General features: G+C 44.1%; 1 protein-coding gene across 3 annotated transcripts in view; it reads right to left on the minus strand.

Moving 5' to 3' along the window:
• LOC125447400 (adhesion G protein-coupled receptor E1-like) overlaps window positions 1-7,792 on the minus strand; it is a 56,385-nt gene extending 48,593 nt beyond the window's left edge. Inside the window, exons 1-5 of one of the 3 annotated variants that reach the window (XM_059640012.1) lie at window positions 7,718-7,790; window positions 5,369-5,449; window positions 2,846-2,980; window positions 1,127-1,261; window positions 269-403 (exon numbers count right to left, since the gene is read on the minus strand). In XM_059640012.1, the coding sequence (XP_059495995.1) occupies window positions 269-403; window positions 1,127-1,261; window positions 2,846-2,980; window positions 5,369-5,449; window positions 7,718-7,748 (517 nt within the window). In that variant the 5' untranslated portion in view covers window positions 7,749-7,790. Of the gene's footprint in view, window positions 1-268; window positions 404-1,126; window positions 1,262-2,845; window positions 2,981-5,368; window positions 5,450-6,979; window positions 7,070-7,717 lie in introns of those variants that run through there. The other 2 variants (XM_059640014.1, XM_059640013.1) reach the window with 2 other exon arrangements.
• Between the last annotated feature and the right edge of the window lie 18,539 nt (window positions 7,793-26,331).

Genomic DNA, 26,331 nt, shown 5'->3' on the forward strand with positions numbered 1-26,331 from the left:
AAAATTATGCCTATAATTTTTCTCCCAGATTTGACTTGGACATCAAACTCTAATTCCTTTGGAGTTCATGATCATCCTGGCGATCTGACAACATTGTCACAAACAAGAGATTAAAGCAAGATAACAAAGTGTGACGCTGGATGAAAACAGCAGGCCAAGCAGCATCTCAGGATCACAAAAGCTGACGTTTCGGACCTAGACCCTACATCAGGGAGCCCCCATCAGATTAATGCCTCTGTTTAGCTGCTTGTAATATTATCCTCCTTACCTTTACAAGTTGTTGCATTGCCGGAGCTCCCAGGATTGGGGGTAAACCCTTTACCACAGTAACACTCATAGCTCCCATTCAAGTTGCGGCATAACGCGAATGGATCACACGGTGACGACTTACACTCATCGATATCTGTGTAAAACAGTAATGTTTGTTGATGGCTGGATCATCATTTTGCTCTAATTAGAACTTTAGACATAGGGGCATGAGCACGCCACTCAGCCCACCTAGCCTGCTCCACCGCCCAACAGCTGACCCAATTGTGGCGTTCACTCCACCTTCCTAGCTGTTGCTCATCACCCTAAGCTCTTCTGTTGATTGAAAAACTATCTCATGTGCCTTGAATATAGAAACAAAGAGAATAGGTGCAGGAGTCAACCATTCAGAACTTGAGTATGCGGTCTCATTCAATATAATCATGGCTGATCATCCTACAGGCTTCTGTGCATAGGCCTTCGACAGGCATTAATAAAATTAAGAGACCCATTGTGCAGGAAGTTTTGAATGCACTGTTAGAGGATGTGGTGGAGGTAGATAAAATAGCAACGTTTAAAAGATCCCTTGACAGATTCATGATTAGGCAGAGAACAGAGGGATACAGACCATGTGGAGGCAGCAGGTTTTTAGTTTAGAAATGCATCATACTGTTTTGGAGATGAAAGCACCTATTCCTGAGCTGTACTATGCTTTATTCTTTGTTTTCTTCATTACACCCCTGATTTTTCACCTGGCTTTGACTTGGACATCAATCTCTAATTCCTCTGGAGTCCGGGGCCATCCCAGAGAACTGACAACCTTATCACAAAAAAGAGATTAGTGTCCCCAATTAATTGCTCGTAAGATTATCCTCTTTACCTTTACAAGTTGTCGTAATGCCGGAGCTCCCAGGAATGGGGGTAAACCCTCTACCACAGTAACACTCATAGCTCCCATTCAAGTTGCGACATATTGCAGATGGTTCGCACGGTGATGATCTACACTCATCGATATCTGTGTAAACAATCATATTTATTAATGCCAGGGTCTTTATTCTGCTGGGAATAGAACCTCAGATATAGGACCATGAGCAGACCACTGAAACCCTGAAGCCTGCCCAACCATTCAACGGCTGACCCAACTGTGGTCTTTACTGTCTGTTCCTCATAAACCTCACCTTGGTTGTCAATCGAAAATCCATTGCATGCACCTTGAATATCAAAACATAGAGAATGCGAGCAACAGTAGGCCATTCAGCCCTTTGACTATGCTCTGTAATTCAATATGATCATGGTTGATCATCCTACTGGCTTCTGTACACAGGCCTTGGCGTGACATATAGCCATTAAGAAAATTAGGGGGCATGCTGTGCTGGACCCTATGAAGGCACTGCTAGAGGAGGTGGTCGAGTCTGATATCACAGCAATGTATAAAAGACATCTTGATAGATAAATGAATAGGCAGGAAATAGAGGTATACTGACCACGCAGTGGCAAAATGGTTTCACAGATTAGAAAGGCACCACGTGCCGGCACAGTCTTGCTGAACCTTGGGTCTGATCCTGTGTTGTGCTATTATTTTTAATTTGTTTTAGAACATAGAACATAGAACACTTAAGTGCAGTACATGCCCTTCGGCCCTTGATGTTGCGCCGAACAGTGAAACCAAACTGAAGCCCATCTAACCTACACTATTCCATTATTATCCATATGTTTATCCAATGACCATTTAAATGCCCTTAAAATTGGTGAGTCTACTACGGTTACAGGCAGGGCATTCCATGCCCTTACTACTCTCTGAGTAAGGAACCTATCTCTGACATTTGCCCACAACGTTCCAGCTATGGTCTGGCTAGTGCCTTATATAGTTTTAGAACTATTTCCTTCTTTGATATATCATCCCCTATAAAATAAAGGCAAACAGTCCATCTGAGTTGCCTATTACCTGCTGAACTTAGATGTAAACTTTTTGTGATTCATGCATGAGGACTCTTAAATCTCTGTTCTGTAGGTTTTTGTAGTTTTTTTTCCTATTTAAATAATTTTCAGCTCCTCTCTTCTTCCTGCCAGAAGTGCATAACCATACATTTCCCTGCCAAGTATTTGCATTGTTGCTTGACCTGTCTACTTCCCTCTGCAGACCATCAATGTCACCACTTGTATTCTCACCTACTTTTGTGTCATCCGCAAACTTGGCTATGGTACATTCAATTTCTCATCCAGGTCATTAATACATATTGTAAGTAATTGTGGTCCACTAGCTGCCATCAAGATTCTTGAAATGTTCCCCCTATCTCAACTCTGTCTTCTTTTGGTTAGCCAAATCTCGCTTATTTACTACCTCTAACACTTCGGGTGCTTATGTTATTCAGTAGCATCACTGCCACATGGTACCTTATAAAATGCCTTCTGAAAATCCACTATATTATATCCGCCGCTTCCCCCTTAAAGTATTTCTCCAATTTTTCTTCTGGGTTTGATTCAGACATTCATCTCTCACTCCTTTGGAGTTCAGGGCCATCCCAGAGAACTGACAACCTTATCACAAGCAAAAGATTAGTGCCCCCTGATTAATCGTTTGTAAAATTATGCCTCTCACCTTCACAAGTTGTTAAAATGCCAAATGTCCCAGCAACGGTGGTAAACCCTTTATCACATTTACACTCAAAGTTCCCAACGAAGTTGCGACATGTTGCAGTCGGATGACACGGTGCTGATTTACACTCATCGATATCTGGGTAAATATAAATGTTCATTAATGGTGGGGTCACTATTTTGCTCTGATCCACCATTTAATAACTGACACTGCCTTCACTCCACTTTCCTGTCAATTCTTCATATCTCTCAAATCATTTGTTGATTGAAAATACACCTCATGCTCCTGAATATAGAAACATGGTGAACAGGAGCAGGAGTCGGCCACTCGGCCCTTTGAGTATGCTCTGTCATTCAGTACAATTATTGCAGATCATCCTACTGGCATCTATGCGCAGGCCTCGGGGGGCCATGCAGCCTTTGGGAAAATTAGGGGATACTTTGTGCAGGAACTTCGGAACAAAGTCTTTTGCTCCCGATTGTTTCTGTGCAGTTTTGGTCTCCTTATCTGAAGATGGATGTTCTGGCCATGGAGGCAGTGCAATGAGCTCATTCCGGCGATGGTGGGAGTGATGTACGAGGAGACATTAAATCAGTTAGAATCCTAACTGCTGCAGTTGATAATTGCTGGAATTCAGAAGAATGAAATGGGTCACCTCATAGAAATCTATAAAACTCTAACAGGGTCAGACAGGATAGATACAGGAAGGATGTTCCCAATGGTGGAAGAGTCCAGAATCGTAAGTCACTGTCTAAGGATACGGGGTAAACCATTTAGGGCTGAAATGAGCAGAAATCTCTTCACCCACAGAGTGGTGAGTCTCTGAAATTCCATGTCACAGGAAGCAATCAAGGCCAAAACATTTCAGGATTTCAAAAAGGAGTTGGGTATAGCACTTGGGGCTATAGGGATTAAAGGATATTGAAGGAAAAGCAGGAATAGGCTACAGAGTTAGATGATCAACCATGATCTTAATAAATAGCGTAACAGGCTTGAAGGGCCACAAGGTCTATTCCTGCTTTGCTCTCTGTGTTTCTATGACTTGACTAAAGGCTGCTGATAACTGTGACAAGGTTCCTTCCTTTCAGTCTGTGCTGAATAATAAGGCCAAGCAGAAGTAATATGAGCAAAATACTGCGAATGCTGGAAACTTGAAAAATAAATCAGAAAAAGCTGGAGAAGCTGAATTAACATTTTAAGTCTGACACTCATCTTCAGAAGTAGTAGGAGCCTGGTGTGTGAGACTGAGAAGGTAAAGCACAAAGTGCCAAGGTAACGCACGGTAGGGAATACTGTGAACATCCAGGTAAGGCTTGCAGTGAGTGTGCATTATAACCAAACAGCCTGGAGTTACTGCCTGGTGCAGTCCATGAGCTGGGTCTATGTCCAAGTGCCCTTCAGTGTCCTTGCTGCAACATTACAATGATCTGGGCTGGAGCAGCGTTCAAATGCAGGACTGGAATGGAGATGTTCCAAAGAGTTCTTCGAGGATGGAACATGTTGATGTCAATATACATGCATTTGAGGTATGTTTAGCAGTTAAGATATCGGTGCCTGATGTCTGGTATAGGTATCCTCAGGGTAAGTGGTAGTCACCAGGTCCCTGTTCTGATTTCTATATCGAGCATCCTGACATCAAGCTTGTTTGATGCATTTCGTCAGACAGGAAGCTGAATACTGATTAGGTGAGTAATGCTGTTAGCAAGGCATTTAACAAACTGTAATCCCCATTCATTAACAACCCACTCGGCCTGAGTGAGAAACTTGCCTCACAGCTTGGCACAAACATAGCAGATGCTCCCGATGTCAAGATTTGCCTCATTCAAATCCTCACCAGGTTCTGCCGTACAGCTCACTACAGCCAATCTCGCCCAGACCTTATAAAGTTCTGCTCCCCCTTTCACCCTTCCTATGGGTATAGGCTCACCCAATCCTTATGTGATAATGTCATCATCCCAGAAATCTGTTTCCAATTCAAAATATATTGCTCCTTAAAGAAGTTGCAGGCAGAACTCTGGATGGGTTCTCTCTAAAGCCCTTATACCTGTTTCAGGACTTCTTACTTTTATACACCACTCCTCCACCAATAAAGGCCACCTTCTTTCAATGTAAAACATAAAAAGATAACTTGTGCAGACATTGTTCACAGAAATGTGTGGGGTATTGTCGTAGGTATGGGCATGGGGAATGGATGTAAGACATTGGTGTGGGGAACAGAAGTGAGGCATGGATGTGAGGCATATGTGTGAGGTACCAGTGTGGGGAATGGATATGAGGAACGTGTGTCAGGCAAGAGTGTGAGGAAAGGATGTGAGACATAGATGTGGCTATGACTATGGGGACAGGATAAGGGGAATGGATGTGAGAATGTGTGTGAGGCATAGGTGTTTGATGTCCATCCATGGTGTAAGATACAAATACTGCAGCCTTCTCTTACTCTGGCTGTGAGGGTCAGAAATCAACAGGGAATGACCTGATCATTGTCTTCAATCATGTAACACTCTTCTGACCTTGCTTAACACTTACCCACACAGCCTATACCTTCAGTAAACATATAACCCTGCGAACAGGGCTGAGCTGAGCACAGTTTCCAAATGAAGCAGACCACTAAGAGAAAAAGAAATGAAGCATTTTAGAATTTTGCTTTTCAGTTGTCTCTCTGCCTATCCTGAAAGAGTTTACTCATTCTCCAATCCTTCACAAATTCCTCATGCACAGGGCCAACAACATTTCAACCAGCACAGACTGAGGATGGATCTGGGTTTGGTTGGAAAGATGACTGAGGTCCCACTACATTGCTGAGTTTGATACATGTGTATCAGCCCAGATTGGGCACTGTGGGCCTGTCCCTTTCCCTGAGAGCCGCTGTGAAACCAGTTGGCTTTGTACAACAATCTGGAAACTTCCAGGTGGACATCTCACCCAAAGCTAAATGTCAAATTAAGAGACATAATAAGGTCAGTTTCACAACGTACAAGATTTGATTCTGCCAAGTGGCCTGGCTGATAAAACCCAATTGGCCTCGATTTTAATCTACCCCTCCATTGGGCAGGGAAGAGTCAGGTGAGTGGTTAATACCTTAAATATCACCCTCCCACCCATTGTGTTGCCAGGCAATATAGTGGCAGTTCAGGCTGTGGACTAGACTCCCGTTAATAGCAAGCAGGGACCTGCTTAAGACACAGTCGCAGTGTATTGACATCATTGGTGTCGTGATGCAGCGTTGATGTTAAAAGTAGCTGGAGACCATGTGATCTGCTGCCCTCAGGAGGGTCACATTTTAAAAGATGTGAGATGATGGACAGGAGGTGTAAATTCAAAATTCGAGATACCTAATTCCTTCCCTGAAGCTTTCCTGTGCCGGGGACGAAACTCTAATTGTGTTTAACCACATTAAGTGTGTATATCTTCTATTTTAAACAATATGAGGAGGGTTTCTGCCTCTACTGCAGCCAGCGAGCTCCAGATCTCCATCACCCTGTGGTTGCAAAGATTTACCTGTCAATTTCACTCTAAATGGATTGCCTTATGACCAAAGATTAAACAGGTTGGGACTCTACTCACTGCAGTTTAGGAGAATTACAGGCGATCATATTGAAACATAAGGAGTTTGGCAGGGTAAATGCTGAGAGGATGTTTCCCCTCATGGGAGAGCCTAGGGCTGAAGAGCATAATAGCAGAACTACGGGGCAGTAAATTAAGAATGAGATGAGCAGAACTGCTTCTGTCAGAGTGATAAAGGTCTTTGGTTCTTCTTGCAAAGAGTCTTTACAAAGTTAAATTCATCATAGCTTTACTAGACCATAGGGCTGCTCTTTAATTGTACAAAGGCAATTGGTAGTGGTTTAGTCTGAGGATCACAGCTCAGGCTAGCGGAGAAGTTGGGAACCTCAGGTGGTATGGAAATTGAACCCACACTGCTAGCAGTACTCTGTAACACAAATCAGCTCTCCAACCAACTGAGCTAAATGATGCCCCCAAAGCTGTACATGATTCTCTAGCTGTGGTTTAGATTAGATTAGATTCCCTACAGTGTGGAAACAGGCCCTTTGGCCCAACAAGTCCACGTATAATCAGTGTTTTATTCCTTTGACCCAAAGGATAATGTCCCATGAAGGTTAACTTTAGTGAACTTACCAAATAACTAAGACTTTGCTGACGCCAATAAGATGTGGTCTGTTTATCCCTGTCAACATCCTTGAATTCAGTGACTATGCAGAATCAACATTTCTCAAAATGGGGAAGACAAGTTAGTATTGAAAATTCTCATGTTTCCTGTCTTGCTGGATAAAATCTAAAAACAGTTGTTTTAAAAAGCAGATCTTGCATAACGAAAGAATTGTCTGCGCTCATGACAAAAAATCCATCCAGACTTCTGCCCCTGTGGCGACCACAGGTAATCACGGATCACAGAAGATTCAAGAAGGGGAGTGTGGTGAGAAAAGCAACAAGAACAAGCAGTGACTTAAGTGACAGTACAGTCAACAGTCTGTGTTCAACATTGAAAGGAGAACAGGAATGGGAGGGAGGTACGGGGGGAGGGACTAGAAGAGGTGAGAGTTAGAGCAAAGGAAGAAATGGATGTGATGGGAGGAGAGGGGAGAGCACAAGTGCAGAGAAGGAAGGTGAACAGTCAGAAGAGAGATTTGGGAGTCAGAACAAGAGACAAACAGGGGGAATGCAGAGGAAAGACAGTGAGGATGGAGAAGTTAGGGTCAGGAAGAAATGTTCATAGGGAACTGAGGATGGGCTTGCAAAAGGTGAGCAGGAGGGAATGAAAGGAGGGGGAAGAAGAGAGGGATATGGGGGAGAAAGAATGGAAGATGCTGGAGGATAGGTGAGCAATCAGAAAAATATTTAATAAATATTTTTTACCCAGAAATAGCAAGTCACAGCTGATTTTCATGTCCACGGTACAGTTTTCCTCAGATGCTGTAATTGCTGCAGTATGTTGGCAGTCAAATGAGCAGATATATTCACTGCATTATCTTTCATTTGTGATGATCCAATCAGAAAGGACAGGAAATTAAACAATTTCCTGTTGGCCTTGATCAAGACCCGAAAAACAGAACTTACTTTTCTTGAGGTAACATCGATGTAGTCATTTCAACTGAGATCGAATCAGGACCAACAGAAACAAAACCTTATCCCAAGGTTTGGAGCTTCAGGAATGAAAACCCAGCCATGGGATTAGGAACTACAGTAGCAGCCAAAATTTTCTACAGACCACATTAACTGCAGCACTGCCCTAGTCATTATGATAATTTCTTTGGGATTAGCAACTACATCTAAGACACCATAAATCAAGTTACGTTTCATCCAAACCGAGGGACACTGATTTCACGAACACTGATGGACTCCTATTTGATCCTAATGCACATTGGCTGGAGGCTCTGAATAAAAGTCCTGAAAATGTTTAAAATATTTTAATTGCTAATCCTGATGTTGCAGTACTGACATTCTTTCATGGAAGGTATCAGGGTAATTGTGGTGGGAGCTCCCTGTATTGTGGCACAACCCATTTCAGGGAAAGATTAAAGCCACTGAACTAATCACGAAATAAAAACCAAAAGAACTGCAGATGCTGTAAATCAGGAACAAAAACAAATTTGCTGGAAACGCTCAGCAGGTCTAGCATCATCTGTGAAAAAAGAAATCAGAGTTAATGTTCCAGGTCCAGTGACCCTTCCTCGGAACTTGAGGAAAGGTCTCCGGGCCTGAAACGTTAAGTCTGATTTTTTTCTTCACAGATGCTGCCAGACCTGCTAAGGTTTTTCAGGAACTTCTGTTTTTGTTGTGAAATAATCACCTTCCTCTTAAATACTTAACTATTCCTTGAGGGAGCAAGTTTCAGTTTCTCGACAAGTAGTTTCTCCTGAAATCTCAATTACATTTAGTTAATGGTTATTTATATTTATGTCCCTTTAGTTGATTTTTGCAGAGTTTGCTTGATATAAACACCTTCATAATTTTAAGGCGTAATGGAACCTCCAGCAGCAGATGGAGACGGTGAGGGAGAGCAGCTGCAACAATTGAACAGAACCTATCTGGAAAGGAAGGGTCTCTGTGGGCCGAAGGCAGACTCATGGCAAGATGACATAGGCAGACAAAGGATTCCTCTGCCCAATGTGAATCACACTCCATTCCATGTAACCGTTCAGAGTACTTCCTTGTTAAGCCTTCATTAGCACTGATTTGAATGATTTTATTGTCATGCGTATTTTATAGTGAAATACAATAAAATAAAATAGTGAAAAGCTTTCATTTGTTGCCATAGTCCAGTGCCATTTTGAAAATCCAAGAATAAGAGATAATGAAAAGATACAGCTAAAAGAGAAGTACATCAACTCTCAAGCTCCAGATCCACCAGCGCCTCACCAGACCCAACTGATATTTAAGTCATCGATGATTAAGTGTCATTCTCTGCCATTTGGCCGATTCAGCTGTCAATGAGCTGCACCAGGCATATCAACATTGGAGACTATCGCCACGCTCAATGTTACCATGGTGCCCTCCCATCACCACTTTGCTGCTGCCAGTGCCAGAGCCAACTAACAATGATGTCACCGAACCTTAGGCGCCATCTTTCACTCCTGGGTCTGCCTCGCCGACATCACCTCAGGGCTCACTGTCCTCTGTACTGGGCTCACCCTCTCCTTCATGCTGGTTTCATTCCCTCCTCCACGGCATGACAATGATGCTGAATAACTTCAAAGAGACACTGACAAGTTGGAGAAATGGGCAACACTGATGTCTGACCATTTCCCTTCATGTTTGTACTTACATGAAGTCAGTGCAATAAAGAATCCCTGGTTCATGATTTGGGGCTGTCCATGTGTTCAAATCTCATATTATATTTCATGTGTAGACATCAGGAATTCACAATGCATCAAGTCTTGGGAGATGAAGTTGAAAGATGCCTGGGTGAGATGGAGGTGGGGGAAACTGAAACTGTCTACGTTCGTGAGGCAAGAGGCTAAAGCTCTCTCAGTTCACTGGAGGCTTAGCTATTGGCAAAGAGCGTCCGATTTCTTCACCCAACTGCAGCATGCACTCCCCATGTGCATTCCTTTGACACAATGGAGGAAGGAAGCAGTACTTCTGATCAATGCTTACCTGCCAACAAGTGGAAAACCAAACAGACTTGGGAAAGATTGGAAAATGTGGTGTTCAATGCAGTGTTAAGACCATAAGACCATAAGGCATAGGAGTGGAAGTAAGGTCATTCAGCCCATCAAGTCCACTCCACCATTTAAATCATGGCTGATGGGCATTTCAACACCACTCCCCTGCATTCTCTCACACTGTGCAATAAAATGTAAAGAAACCCAGGCAGATTGTGAACTTTAATGACTTTGAACTGGGTGGGAGAAAAAACTGGGAGAAGGATGCAGAGATGCTTCCATATGATTTAGACAAGTACCTTGAGTGAGCAAATGCATGACAGTGTAATGTGGATAAATGTGAGGCTATCCATTTTAGTCGCAAAAACAGAAAGCGGATTATCATCTGAATGATAATAGATTGGGATATGAGGAGGTGCAACAAGACATCGTACAGCAGTCACTGAAAGTAAGCTTGCAGGTGCAGCAGGCGGTGACAAAGGCAAATGGTATAGGACTAGATCCCGATGTAGTGATTTGCCACAAAGCCTGGATACCTTGGAAGGAACCATTCCTGATAAGAAGCTGAGAAGGCTGCCTTGAGTAAATGCTGGATATTATTCCAACTCTGATCAATATCAGATCAAAGACAAGAGGATGTTGCCACTGGTGTGGACTCAAACACTGTAGTAATTGCAATATGATTGATCCTGCTAAGCACACAGCTGCTTAGCAAACAGGCACTGTGTAGATGCTGGGATGGAAACTTTCAAGCAGAGAAGGGTGCAACAGGTCCTCCAGTAGCGCATGGGAATGGTGAGGGAGAGCTACTGGAAGAGTTGACCGGAGCCTCTCTGGGAAAACGAATGTCTCTGGGAGAAGAAGTTCTCATGGGAAAAAGTAGCTGACAGACAAAAGCTTCCTGGGCCCAATGTAAATCCAGGCTTCATTCCTTGTAAGTATCTCCTTGTTTAACTTATGTTTCCCTTCATGATTACAATGATTTGATGCCAGTGGAATAAAGGATCCTTTATTCATGATCTTTGAGCTGTCCATGTATGCAAATTTCATGTTACAACAAGCTACTATCAGGCGCTGCTTCCTCCAGTCTGGAGAAAAGAGCTCTAACCTCATTAGTCTTTCAGCCTGGCGATTTGGAGTATTGATCCACAGGCCAGGAGTTGAATCCCAACGTAATAACTTGAGGATTGGAATTCAGTCTGTGTTTAATTCTCCAGCAATGTTAAGATGGATAATATACTTGAGACCATATTGAAATATCATGTTTCTGGATTTGTGGATCTTAATGCAACTAAACGCAAAGACAGTCAGTGGCCAATAACCCTGCCTAATTTCCTGTCATTCCAGATATTTTCAGAATGAAAGGAACAATGTCAATGTAATTAAACAACATTAGGGGTCAACTTTCTAGTACCACTACTAGAAAATTAATTCTAACTGGGAAATCATTGAGACTATAATTGTTTCACCCAGCACTTGGGCCTCTTGTCTGTAAACTGTCCATCCAAAACGATGAGAAAATTAAGAACGTGAATTAAAATCAATCTCAACCAGGTAAGAAAATTCATTTCTTCATAACAAAACAAATTTGTATGTTAAACTAACTAACTGAATGAAATGACCAAGTGTAATAGTATACTAAAATGATGACAGGCATGGATAGAGTGGATAGTCAGAAACTTTTTCCCAGGGTGGAAATGTCTATTACAAGGGGGCATAATTTTTAGGTGATTGGAGGAAGTTATAAGGGAGATGTCAGAGGTAGGTTCTTTCCACTGAGAGTGGTGGGCGTTTGGAATGCGCTGCCGGCAATGGTAGGGGAGTCAAATTTTTTATAGACTTTTAAGCCACTCTTGGGTAGGCACATGGAGAATAGTAAAAAGTAGAGTATAGAGGGTAGATTGATCTTAGTAGGATAGTAGGTTGGCACATCTTGGGCCGTAGGGTCTGTATTGTGCTGTACCGTTCGATGTTCTAAGTTCTAATAGTGTTGAGGAAGTTTCACTCTGTACCCCTGGGTTGTTCCTGACGTGGCCTGGCTACCAGACAGAGTTTGGTCTTTCTCTGGCAACAAGAAGAGATCTGTTGAGTAGCTCATTTCATAGTGTCATGACAATGGATCAGAACCCCAAAATACATTGTTTGTAAGAGGAGGTCAGCTAGAGAAAAACTGCGGATTTAAATTCTGTGACTCTGACAGAGTCCTGTGTGAAAACTGAAGGAAGTGCAGATATTGTAAATCAGTAACAAAAACAGTGCTGGAAACGCAACAAGGAAGGATCACTCGCCCCAAATCGTAAACTCTGATTTCTTGCCACAGATGCTGTCAGGCTTCCTGAGTTTTTCCTGCATTTTCTGTTAGAATCCTGTGTGAAAGTAATGGACCTGTGTGCATATAAATTGTCAGGAACAGTTCATCATGAAGAGCCCTCACAAGAAGAGATAATGACAGGGCTGACTATTTCTCCCCTCTTGGCAGAAAGCCACCTCATGTTGGCATGTCTGTTCAACTCTCCAAGGACACAAAAGGACAGGGTTAAAAAGCTACCTTCATTTTTCAATTCTAAATCCGCTGTTACTTTTTTTTTAAAGATAAAGTTCAGTTGTTCAGCACTTAGTCTCAAACTGCAGAGATTGAGAGTCATGCCTCAAATACACATTTCAATAACTACACATCTTTAAGAGATATCCCACTTCCAACTCTACTGAAGTGGAGTAGTATGACTGAACATTCTCTAGTATACCAGCCTCTGATTTGAACACTGTTAGCTGTGTTAGTTGAAATGCCTATCCTCTAGTTTGTAGGTATTATTGTCTCTAACCCCAAGTGATCTAAACAGTTAGAAGAGAAACAGGACATAAAAGGGACTCTCCCTCAGTCTGAATGCTGGAATACAATCACAGCCAAAAGGCATCTGAAATACAGAATTGCAATCAGTCTGCAATACTGACCAACGTCAATACTACAAGTAAACTCCACTGCAATGGCTTTAAAAGTTCAACGAACTGCATTTCACAACTTACTCAAAAAAATGTTATTTTTATTATTCATGTATCATCTGTTCTTTTTAATTTTTATCTTTTTAAACTCTATTACTAATTTTTGTACATATGTTGCATTCATATTCTAATAATCAATAAACTCATTCTTTTTGTTATTTTAATCTTTTATAAATTTGGAAAAGGACCTGTGAACTTCAGGACAGTTTGTGTTAAAAGTAAAGGAACAGACCAAATGAGCTTTGTTTACTTACGAGGCCAGACCTGGTGGCTAATTGCGAACTTTGCCTTGATTAAAAAGACTAACAGATACAGAGAGCCCCAGGAGGAGTACTGCGTTTAAACAGATAGCAGAAATTGGCTATTAACATTGTTAGTACCTAGGAAATGATTCTGGCAAGAATGGAAGAGACCCTAAGTTCAAGCAAATGACAGCTGTTGAATGGCAACTGAAGCCTCGAAAAGAGTCGATCGGTCTTTCAACATATTGGGAGCAGAATTTGTCGAATTATGTTTTCTGAGAGATGGTTCTAGGCTTCTGCTGAAACCACATGAAGATTTGAAAGCTTCCTGCCTAATTTGATACACCAGGTTCCAGAAGCCCAAACAGAGACAAGCTGCAATAGAAGTATTGTTTCTTTTGCCTGGGTGAACCAAGAATATGACCCAAATCAACATTTCAGGAACGTGGCCAAGGAGTGCATATGTACAAGGAGTATTTGTATGTATGAAATTATGCATTATGGAGGGCATTCAAGTAATCTGGTCAGTTGTGTTATTTTCTTTTATTTATCCCTTAATTGTATATGTTATGTGTTTTTTGTGTGAATGGGGGCTGTTTTGAGTTTGAACCACAGACCAATCAGCTTACTGAGTTGTTTAATTTTCTCTCCGCAGAAGTTATTGTGTAATCAGTACGTTGTTAAGTCTTTTGCTTAAAGTACGAAACTGGCAACTAATTTTTCGCAAAGTCTGGAAAGGAACCACTGTAGTGACTATCTGGGGATCTTGGATGGTTTAATTTTACTTCATTGCAAACACAGAGGTATGAAGGCTGCCTTGATTTGGCTCCCTGTCTCCATGTTGTAAAACAGGCTACAGGCCAGGATTTATTGACCAGCGCCAATTGTGCTTACAAAGGTGCTGGTGAGCATCTTTGACTTACATCTGTACATAGTACACTACAAATTAGAACCCTCCAGTGCAGCATCTAAGAAACTTTTGGTTGACCAACGCAATCTAGGCTGATTGTAGTATCTCATATGGCTAAACCTGACTGTTTATGAGTTGAGGCATTTTTGAGTTTATTTTCATCTCAATAATGTTACCAAAGGCTTGTTGTCTCTCAGCCCCATTGGGAAGTCTGCAAACCTGTCACACCCATGTAGCAGATAACACTTCCTTTTTCGTGGCTGCTTATCTGTGTTCAATCTCCACCAAAACCTCTTGATATAAAAAAGACCAGTTTTTATGTCAGTTTACACTTAAATAAAGAGTATTGCGAGTACTATGGATGACGCATATGTGGCTAAGATAGCAAATCAGCCCAGATTGTAATGAGCTAAAGTTATTGAAAAATTCTTTCTCTTTAATCTTTTCAAAAATTGCTAACTGTTCCTAAATCCAATACACTTGCCGACCTTCAAAAATTTTCTCATTGGTTCAGTAAGATTGGCTCAGCTGAAGGTGAACGCTCCCATGCTCAAGAAGCATTGTACACAGTACACTGCACAGGAGAGCTGTATTTGGTAATGTACTATGTACAGATGTAAATCAACGATGCTAAACACCACATTTGCAAGAGCAATTAGCGATGGACAATAAATGCCAACCTGTAGCCTGTATTACAACATGGAGGCACTGTACACTTTGGCGCCTGAAATTCACTGGTTGCTCTTGTATTCCTTGGACCCACTGTGAAGTCTTGTAAGGTTATAGAGTCATAGGGCATGGAAAGAGACCCTTCAGTCCAACCCATCCATGTCAACCAGATATCCTAAATCAATCTATAGCCATAAATACATAAGCTGTGATGCAGCATTCACAGTCCTCTGGGGGTGAGAATTCCAAAGATTCACGTCCCTTTGAGAGACAAACTTCTTCATTTCAGTCCTAACCACTGTACCCAGCAACGTAAGACTATAAGACAAAAGCACAGAAGTTAAGCTATTCAGCCCACTGAGTCTGCTCCGCCAATCAATCATGGCTGATAAGTTTCTCAACCCCATTCTCCCGCTTTCTCCCCTTAACTCCTGATCCTCTTGACAATCAAGAACCTATCCATCTCCATCTTATGACCTGACCTCCACAGCATTCTGTGGCAGTGAATTCCATAGATTCATCACCTTCTGACCGAAGAAGTTTCTCCTTATCTCTGTGTTAAAAGGTATTCCTTTTATTCTAATTCTGTGCCCTCAGGTCCTAGTCTCTCCTACCAATATAAAGATCTTCCCAACATCCACTTTGTCCAGGCCATTCAGTATTCTATTTCAATTAGATCCACTCCCCCCCATCATCCTTCTAAACTCCATCGAGTAGAGACCCAGAGTCCTCAAACGTTCCTCGTATATTAAGTATTTCATTCCTGGGGCCATACTCCTGAACCTCCTCTGAACCCACTCCCAGGCCAGTATATCTTTCCTCAGATATGGGGCCAAAAAGTGCACACAATACACTAAATGTGGCCTGAACTAGCCTTATAGAGCCTCAGAAGTACATCACTGCTTTAGTTTTCAATTCCACAATCTGCTGTGTCGGGATTTAAACCCATTCCCCAGAATGTTATCCAGTTCTTGGGTTAACAGTCCAGCAATAACAACACTAGGCCATTGCCTCCCCCTGAGGAGTACAGACAGGCATTCCTATGGCTGCAGTTGTGACTCTAGAATGGAGCGTTTATTCCCTGATGCCAGGGATCAAGGATGCTCCTCTCTTATCCAGCAATTTATAATTTAGCAATTCAGAGGATGAGGTATTCAGCCTTCCAACAGACACATAGGGAGTGAGGTTGTCATTAAAGAAATGTGGTCAATGGAATGAAATTGCAGACACAGGGATGGTGTGAAGTGTGTACATTTCAATGCTATCAGAAATAAGGCGGATGAACTTAGAGCATGGGTCAGTACTTGGAACTATGATGTTGTGGCTTTTATAGAAACTTGGGTAACTCAGGGACAGGAATGGTTGTTGGAAGTTCCGGAATTTAGGTGCTTTAAAAGAAATAGGGAGGGTGGTAAAAGAGACGGTGGAGTGGCATTGCTAGTCAGGGCTAGTTTAGCAGCTATTGAAAGGCAGTTCAAGAATGATATGTCTGCAGAGTCAGTTTGGGTTGAGGTCAGGAACAAGAGAGGAGCAGCCACTTTGTTGGGTTATTTTTTTACAGGCCCCCTAATAATTACACAGAAGTGGAGGGGCGGATTAGGAGGCAGATACTGGAAAGGTGCAGAAGTCACAGGGTTGTAGTCACAGGTGACTTCAACTTTCCAAATATTGATTGGAAACTTTTTAGTTGTAATAGTTTAGATGGAGCAGATTTTGTCTAGCCTGTTCATGAAGGATTCCTGACACAGTATGTAGATAGACCAACATGAGGAGAGGCGACATTGGATTTGGTGCTTGGCAATGAACCGAGCCAAGTGTTAGACCTGTTCGTAGAAGAGCATTTTGGTGGTAGTGATCATAACTTTGTTACTTTTACAATATCCTTTTACAATGGAAAAGGATAGGTACGTACAGCAGGGTAAGGTTTATAATTGGGGAAAGGGTAATTATAATTCTGTTAGGCAAGAACTGGGTAACATAAAATGGGGCCATAGGCTGTCAGGGAAGAGCACTATAGAAATATGGAGATTGTTTAAGAAATGCATACAGCATGGGCTCGATATGTTTGTCCCAGGCAGGGAAGATGTGATCAAGCGAGGGAGCCTTGGTTCTCGAGAGAGGTCGAACGACTGGTTAAGAGGAAGAAGGATGCTTATATAAGGTTTTGGAAACAAGGATCAGAAAAGGCTGTAGAGGGATACAAGTTAGCCAGGAAGGAGCTGAAGAAAGGGCTTAGGAGAGCTATAAGGGGGCATGAGAAAACCGTGGCAGATAGGGTCAAGGAAGACTCCATGGCTTTTTACACGTACGTGAGGAATAACAGAATGCCCAGAGAAAGGATAGGGCTGATCAAGGATTGTAAAGGGACCTCGTGCACAGAGCCTAAAGAAATAGGAGAGGTCCTTAATGAATGGATTTGTGAGGGGTAGATCATGCCTCACAAACCTTACTGAATTCTTTGAAGAGGTGACCAAACAAGAGGATGAAAGTAAAGCAGTGGATGTGGTATACATGGATTTAAGTAAAGCATTTGATAAGGTTTCCCATAGTAGGCTCATGCAGAAAGTAAGCAGGCATGGGATAGGGGGGGAAATGTGGCAGATTGGATTCAGAATTGGCTGACCCTGAAAAGACAAAGGGTGGTAATGGACGGAAAATATTCAACATGGTGCTCAGTTATGAGTGGTCTACCACAAGGATCTGTTGTGGGTCCTCTTCTATTTGCGATTTTTGTATATGATTTGGATGAAGGAGTGGAAGGGTGAATTAGTAAATTTGCAGACAATAAGAAGGTGGGTTGAGTTGTGGACAGTGTGGAGGGTGTTCTAGTTAACAAAGAGGCATTGATAGGATGCACAGCTGGGCTGAGAAGTGGCAGATGGGGTTTAACACTGAAAAGTGTGAGGTGATTCATTTTGGAAGGACAAACTTGAAAGCAGAATACAGGGTTAATGGAAAGATTCTTGGCAGTGTGGAGGAACAGGAGGATCTTAGGGTTCATGTCCACAGTTCCCGGAAAGCTGCCACCCAGGTGGCTAGAGTTGTTAAGAAACTGTATGGTGTGTTAGCTTTCATTGATAGAGGGATTGAGTTCAAGAGCCGTGAAGTTATGCTCCAGCTATACAAACGCCTGGTTCAGCCACTTCTGGAGTATTGTGTCCAGTTCTGGTTGCCTCATTACAAGAAAGATGTGGAAGCGTTGGGGAAGGTGCAGAGGAGACTTACCAGGATGTTGCTTGGAATGGAGGGAAAGTCTTACAAAGAAAGGTTAAGAGAACTAAGGCTTTTCTCTTTAGAACGACAAAGGATGAGAGGTGACTTGATAGAGGTGTACAAAATGATCAGAGGTATAGATAGAGTGGACAGGAAGAGACATTTTTCTAGGGTGGAGGTAGCTATTACGAGGGGGCATAGTTTTAAAGTGAGTGGAGGTAGATATAGGGGAGATGTCAGAGGTAGGTTTTTTACTCAGGGACTGGTAGGGCCATGGAATGCATTGCCAGAGTGTGTAGTGGAGTCGGCCTCATTAGGGGTATTTAAGCAGCTATTAGATAGGCATGATTGGATCATAGGAGAAGTTAAGGGTGGAGGTTAGATAGACCTTAGGTTTAGTATCAAAGTTCAGCACAACATCATGGGCCGAAGGGCCTGTACTGTGCTGTACTGTTCTATGTTTTGTATTCAAGTCCTCTCAAAATAAATGCCAAAGTCGCATTTGCCTTCCTAACTACTGGCTCAACCTGCAAGTTTACCTTGGAAGAATCCTGAGCGAGAACTCCCAAGTCTCTTTGCACTTCAGACTTCTGAATTTTCTCCCTGTTTTGAAAAGTCAATGCCTCTATTCTTTTCACCAAAGTGCATGACCTCACACTTTCCCACACTGTACTCCATCTGCCACTTCTTTGTCCATTCTCCTAACCTGTCTGAATCCTTCTGCAGCCTTTCCGCATCCTCAATACTACCTGTCCCTCCACCTATCTTTGTGTCATCTGCAAACTTAGCTAGAATGCCCTCACTTTCATCATCTCGATCACTAATGTATAAATTGAAAAGTTGTGGTCCCAACACTGACCCTTGTGGAGCACCTCTTGTCATGAGCTGTCATCCTGAGAAAGATCCTTTTAACCTCACTCACTGTTTTTTGCCAGAGAGCGAATCTCCTTTCCATGCTAGCACCTCGCCTCTAACACCATGAGCCCTTACCTGATCCAGCATCTTCCTGTGCAGCATCTTGTCAAAGACCTTTTTGAAGTCCAGGTAGATAACATCCATTGGCTCTCCCTGATCTAACCTGCTCATTACTTCCTCAAAGGATTCTAACAGATTTGTCAGGCACGACCTCCCCTTTATGAAGCCGTGCTGACTTTGCCCTATTTTAACATGCACTTCCAAGTATTCAGGAATCTCATCCTTCATAATAGACTCTAAAATCTAACCTACAACTAAGGTTAGGCTAATCGGCCTGTAATTTTCAGTCTTTTGTCTTACTCCCTTTTTAAACAGGGCTGTCACTTCAGCGATTTTCTCTGGGATCCTCCCTGTCTCTAGCAATTCCTGAAAGATCACCAATAATAACTCCATTATCTCTTCAGCTATCTCCTTAAGAACTCTAGGATGTAGTCCATCTGATCCTGGTGATCTATCCACCTTGAGGTCGACCAGTTTTTCTAGCACCTTCTCCTTGGTGATAGCCATCATACTCAGCTCTGCCGCCTGTTTCTCTTGAATTTTTGGGATAGTATTCTTGTCTTCCACTATGAAGATTGATGCAAAGTAATTATTCAGTCCCACTGCCATTTCCTTGCTCACGACTACTATCTCTCCAACATCACTTTCCAGCAGTCCAATGTTCACTTTTGCCTCTCTTTTGCCCTTTATATGTCGAAAGAAGCTCCTACAGTCCTCCTTTATATTACTGGCTAGCTTACCCTCATATTTAATCTTCTCCCTCCTTATTTCTTTTCTGTTGCCCTCTGTTAGTCTTTGTAAGCTTCCAAATCCTCTTGTTTCCCAGTACCCTTCGCTACATTGTACGCTTTCTCTTTTGCTTTTATGTTTTCCCTGACATTCCTAGTCAGCCATGATTGCCTCAGTGACCCCGTATCGTGCTTCCTTTTCCTAGGGATGAATTTTTGCTGTGTCTTCTGAATAACTCTTAAAAACTCCTGCCATTGCTGTTCCACTCCTTCCAGCCAGACTCCTCTCCCAGTCAATTCTGCCCAGCTCCTCCCTCATGACTCTGTAGTTGCCTTTATTCAGCTGTAATACCATTACCTCTGATTCAATCTTCTCCCTCTCAAATTGCAGAGTAAATTCAATCATACTATGATCACTGCCTCCTAAGGGTTCCTTCACCTTAAGCTCCCTGATCAAGTCTGCTTCTTTGCGGAACACTAAATCCAGTATTGCCTGTTACATGGTGGGCTCCACCACAAGCTGCTCCAAAAAACCATCTTGTAGACATTTCACAAATTCCTTTTCTTACATTCTACTACCAGCCTGATTTTCGCAGGGGCCTGTACATAATTCCAGCTATGGTATTTTTTACCTCTGCAGTTCCTCAACTCTACGCACACAGATTCTACACCATCTGACTCAGTTCAGTTCTTACCATTGATTTAATTTTATTTCTTACTGATAAGGCAACACCACGCCCTCTGCCCACCGTTTGAATAAAATGCATATCCTTGGATAATTAGCTCCCAATCCTGATCCCCTTGCAGCCATGCCTCCGTGATGCCCACCACGTCATATCTGCCAATTTCGATCTGCGCCACAAGCTCATTGACCTTCTTCCTTATACTGCGTCCATTCAGATATAACACCTTCAGTCCTGTGTTCACTGAACCTCTTCTCATTGTCATTCATTTATCCAGTATGCTTGAAGTTTGATTGCTAGCCCTTTCCAAACACATCATCCTAATTGTGTCTGTGCTGGAGACTTTAATAACCTCTCTGGAGTTTTCCTTTTCTGTCATTTTTCATATTTTTCCACACAGTGGATTCTACCCCTACAGATGTTAACCCTCTTCTTTGTTCCCCATTGGGGGCAGTTTCACCCTTCCCTTACCCTGTACTTTCGGGTTTAAAGTCCTGTTGACCAGCCTATTTACCCTTTCGCTAAAACGTTGGTCCCAGCACAGTTAGGTGGAGACCATCCAAATGGTACGGATCCCTTCTATTCCAACACTGATTGCCATTTCCCTATGAAAAGGAATCCCTCTTTCCCACTCCTCTCCTTTAGCCACGTTTACTTCCCTTATTCTCGTGTCTCTATGCCAGTTTGTATCTGGCTCGGGCAGTAATCTGGAGATTATTTAGCCCCAACCATGACAATATCTACATTCCGAACACTGAGATCCTTCAGAAGCATTTCTCCCTGCGACTCCCGAAACACACTCTCGCAGCAATGTGCCGGCATCTCCGGACACTACAATCAAGCCTACCCCAGCCCAGAGCCTCCCTCTCCCAGACCAGCAAAGGACCTCTCCTGTTTTTTATTCTTCGTAGGATCCACAACCTGAACACACAATTCTACTCAGCTTTATTGGACACTAAAAGCTCTAAGTACAGTAAACTTACTGGTGCCTACCACCCAAAACGGGCTTCCTCCACCTCCCAAATCCTCAGCTGTACCGAGGATCTTCCCCACAATGTACCCACCGCCATTGGCCATGACACCACTGTCGGAGAACCCACAGATGACGCCACATCCGTCACCGCTGGGTACACCACTTTTGGGACAGCGAATGCCATTGCTGCTGAAGCCACCGCTGCCATTTCCAAGACCAACACCACAGACACTATTGTCACTGCTGCTGCTGCCACCGCCAACTATCCCGCTCCGCCCACCACCGATGCCGCTCCGTCCAACACAAACGGGAATGAAACTCCGTTCACCACCGAGGCAACTCCGCCCACCGCTGACGCCGACAGAACTCTGCCCACTGCTGATGCTGACGCAAAACGACCCACAGCAAAGCCGACGCGACTCTGCCAACCACCGCCGATGCAATCCCTCCCGCAACCCACGCCAATATTGCTCCGCCTACAGCCTCCACAGCTAGCAGCTCCAGAGGAGACAGCAACACTGAGGCCTGCCGAGTCTTCACCATCCCCCCAGACCTCCCCCTTACTGAGGACGAATAGTCAGTCCTCAGTAAAGGACTCAAATTTGTCCCCCTCCACCCGTACATCAACGAATACCTGTCACGTTTGGACATTGAGCAGTTTTTCCACCACCTCCGCCTCCACGCTTACTTCTTCAACTGTAAGCATAATCCTCCCTCTACTGACCCCTTCTCCCACCTCCAACACAACCCTCCTCCTTGGACGCCACCCCAAAGCCTTCTACCCTCCCTCGACCTCTTCATCTCCAACTGCCCACGAGACATCAATCGCCTCAACCTCTCCACCCACTCCAATCTCTCCCCCCGCAGAACGTGCAGCCCTCTGCTCCAATCCCAACCTCACTATAAAAGCTGCGGACAAGGGAGACGCGGTTGTAGTACGGCGCACTGACCTCTACATTGCCGAGGCCAGGCGCCAACTCTCCTACGCCTCCTCCTCCACTCCTGGATCATGACCCCACCCCCGAGCACCATCATCTCCCAAACCATCCACGACCTCATCACCTCAGGTGACCTCCCACCCACAGCCTCCAGCCTCATCATCCCCCGACCCCGCACCACCAGCTTCTATCTCCTTCCCAAAATCCACAAACCTGACAGCCCTGGTCGACCCATTGTCTCCACCTGCTCCTGCCCCACCGAACTTAACTGCAACTATCTTGACTCCATTTTCTCCCCCTTGGTCCAGGAACTCACCACCTACATCCATGACACCACCCACGCCCTCCACCTCCTCCAGAACTTCCAATTCCCCAGTCCCCAACACCTCATTTTCACCATGGACGTCCAGTCCCTATGCACCTGTATTCCTCATGCAGATGGCCTAAAGGCCCTCTGCTTCTTCCTGTCCCACAGGCCTGACTAGTCCCCCTCCACTGACACCTCATCCGCATAGCCAAACTCGTCCTCACCCTCAACAACTTCTCTTTCAATTCCTCCCACTTCCTACAGACAAAGGGGGTGGCCATGGGCACCCGCATGGGCCGAAGCTATGCCTGCCTCCTTGTAGGTTACGTGGAACAATCCCTCTTCCATACCTACACTGGCCCCAAACCTCACGTCTTCCTCCATTACACTGATGATTGTATCAGCGCCACCTCCAGCTCTCACGAGGAGCTCAAACAGTTCATCCACTTCATCAACACCTTCCACCCAAACTTAAGTTTACCTGGACACCTCTAACACCTCTCTCACCTTCTTGGACCTCTCTGTCACTATCTTGGACAACCAGCTAGAAAGCGATATCCATTTCATGCCCACCGACTCCCACAGCTACCTAGAATACACCTCCTCCCACCCACCTTCCTGCAAAAATGCCATTCCCTATTCCCAATTCCTTCGCCTCTACCGCATCTGCACCCAGGATGAGGCATTCCACTCCCGTACATCTCAGATGTCTTCGTTTTTCAAGGACCACAACTTCCCCACCCCGCAGTGGTCGAGAATGCACTCGACCATGTCTCCTGCATTTCCCGCAACTCATTCCTCACACTCCCTCCCCGCAATAACAACCAAAACAGAATCCCCCTCATCCTCATGTACCACCCCACCAACCTCCGGATCCAACGCTTCATCCTCTGACAGTTCCGCCATTCTCAATCCGACCCCACAACCAAAGACAGTTTTCCCTCCCCAACCTTGTCTGCTTTCCAGAGGGGCCACTCTCTCCGTGACTCCCTTGTCTGCTCCACACTCCCCTCCAGCCCCACCACACCCAGTACTTTTCCCTGCAACCACAAGAAGTACTACACCTGCCCCCACACCTCCTCCCTCATCCCGATCCCAGGCTCCAAGGAGATTTTCCACATCAAAGAGATGTTCAGCTGCACATCTGTCAATGTAGTATACTGCATCCGCTGTTTCCGTTGTGTCCTCCTCTACATCGGGGAAACCGTGCGGAGGCTTGGGGACTGCTTTGCAGAACACCTATGCTCAGTTCACAATAAACAACTGCACCTCCCAATCATGAACCATTTCAACTCCCCTGCCTATTCCTCAGATAATATGTCCATCCTGGGCCTCCTGCAGTGCCACAATGATGCCACCCGAGGGTTGCAGGAACAGCAACTCATCTTCCACTTGGGAACCCTGCAGCCCAATGGTATCAATGTGCATTCCACAAGCTTCAAAATCTCCCCTCCTCCCACCTCAAGCCGCACCCCCATTTCCTACCTACTAACTTCATCCCGCCCCCTTGACCTGTCTGTCCTCCCTGCATTGACCTATCTCCTCCCTACATCCCCACCTACACTCACCTTGACTGGCTTCATCCCCGCCTCCTTACCTTATCTGTCTCCTCTCCATCTATCTTCTCCTCTATCCATCTTCAATCTGCCTCCCCCTCTCTCCCTAGTTATTTCAGAACCCCCTTCCCCTCCCCCATTTCTGATGAAGGGTCTAGGTCCGAAACGTCAGCGTTCCTGCTCCTCTGGTGCTGCTTGGCCTGCTGTGCTCACCCAGTTTTACACCTTGTTATCTCATAACCCTTGAGGACCTGCTCTTTAATTTCGTTCCTAGCTCCTGATAATCCCTGAACAGGTCTTCTTTCCTAGTCTTGCCGATGTTGTTTGTTTCGACTTGGACCACAACAACTGGGCCCTCCCCCTCCCTCTCCACTATGCTTTCCAGTCAGTCAGAGATAGTTGAGATAATGGGAACTGCAGATGCTGGAGAATCCAAGATAATAAAGTGTGAAGCTGGATGAACACAGCAGGCCAAGCAGCATCTCAGGAGCACAAAAGCTGATGTTTCGCGTCTCTGATGAAGGGTCTAGGCCCGAAACGTCAGCTTTTGTGCTCCTGAGATGCTGCTTGGCCTGCTGTGTTCATCCAGCTTCACACTTTATTATCATAGTCAGAGATATTCCTTACTCTGGCATTTGGCAGGCAACACACGGTGTAGGGCTGTCAATCCTGCTTATAATTTTATACACTTCTACAAGCCTGGTCCTCAGCCTCCGACACAATGGTGAAAATAATCCAAGTTTGTTCAGCTTCTCCTTTGAGCTAGTATACTCCAATCCAGGCAACATCCTGGTGAACCTCTTCTGCACCCTGTCCAAAGCCTCTGCATCCTTCATATAGTGTGGTGATCGGAACTGCAGCAAATACTCCACACGTGACCTGACTAAAGTTTTACACAGCTACAACATGACTTGCCAACTTTTATACTCAATGCCTCAATCAATGAATGCAAGCATGACATTTGGTTTCTTTACCACCTCATCCAGTTGTGTTGCCATTTTCAGGGAGCTATGGACTATATCAATGCTCCTAAGGGTCATGCACATGAAGGGTCTAGGCCCGAAACGTCAGCTTTTCTGCTCCTGAGATGCTGCTTGGCCTGCTGTGGTCATCCAGCTCCACACTTTGTTATACTGCACACATTCCTCTTGATTTTGACTTCTCAAGATGCATCACCTCACACTTCTCCAGGTATCTTCATCTGCTATTTCTCCACCCGAATTTCTCTATATCCTGCTGTATCCTTTGCTAACCTCCTTCACTAACCACAACTCCACCCATTTTGGTGCCATCTTCAAACTTACTAAACAGACACCTACATTTTCATCAAAATAATTTATATGTATTACAAACATCAGAGGTCCCAGCACTGATCCTTAGAACACTACTGGTCACGGACGTCCAGTCAGAAAAACACGCTGCCACAACTACCCTCTTCTATGACCAAGCCAATTCAATATACAAATTGCCAACTCACCACAGATCCCCTGTGACTTAATCTTCTAGACCAACATACCATGAAGGGCTTGTTAAATGCCTTTGTAAAGTCCAAGCAGACAACATTCATTGCCTTACCATCATCAAACATCTTCATTACCTCCTCAAAAAAACTTAATCAAGATTGTGAGATAAGCCCTCCTCCATATAAAGCCACACTGACTATCTGTAATAATTTTTCTCCAAATGTGAATTCATCCTCTCTCTAAGAATCTTCTCCAATAATTTCCCTACCATTGATAGGAGGCTTACCACGCTCTAATTTTGGGGATTATCCTTGTTTCCTTTCGTAAACAAAGCAGCTATTCTCCAGACTTTCAGGACATTACCTGTGGCTATACAGGATAGAAAGATCTCTGTCAAGGACCCAGCAATCTCCTACCCTGCCTGCTTCACTACCCTGACTTAGATCCCATCAGGTGTTAGGGCCTTATCCACCTTAATGTTTTTCAAGACATCCAACACCTCTTCTTTCTTAATATTGACATGTCCCAGAATATTAACATCCCCTTCCCTAAACTTACCATCCACGCCTTTCTCCTTGGTGAATACCAATGGAAAGCACTAATTAAGGACTTCACCCACTTCCTCTGGCTCCACATATAAATTCCCCACTTTATCCTTGATGTGTGACAATGTAAATTTCAGAGATTTAGTGACCGCTAATGGATTGG

This window comes from Stegostoma tigrinum, chromosome 35, assembly GCF_030684315.1.
Source record: "Stegostoma tigrinum isolate sSteTig4 chromosome 35, sSteTig4.hap1, whole genome shotgun sequence".
Classification (NCBI taxonomy): Eukaryota; Metazoa; Chordata; class Chondrichthyes; order Orectolobiformes; family Stegostomatidae; genus Stegostoma; species Stegostoma tigrinum.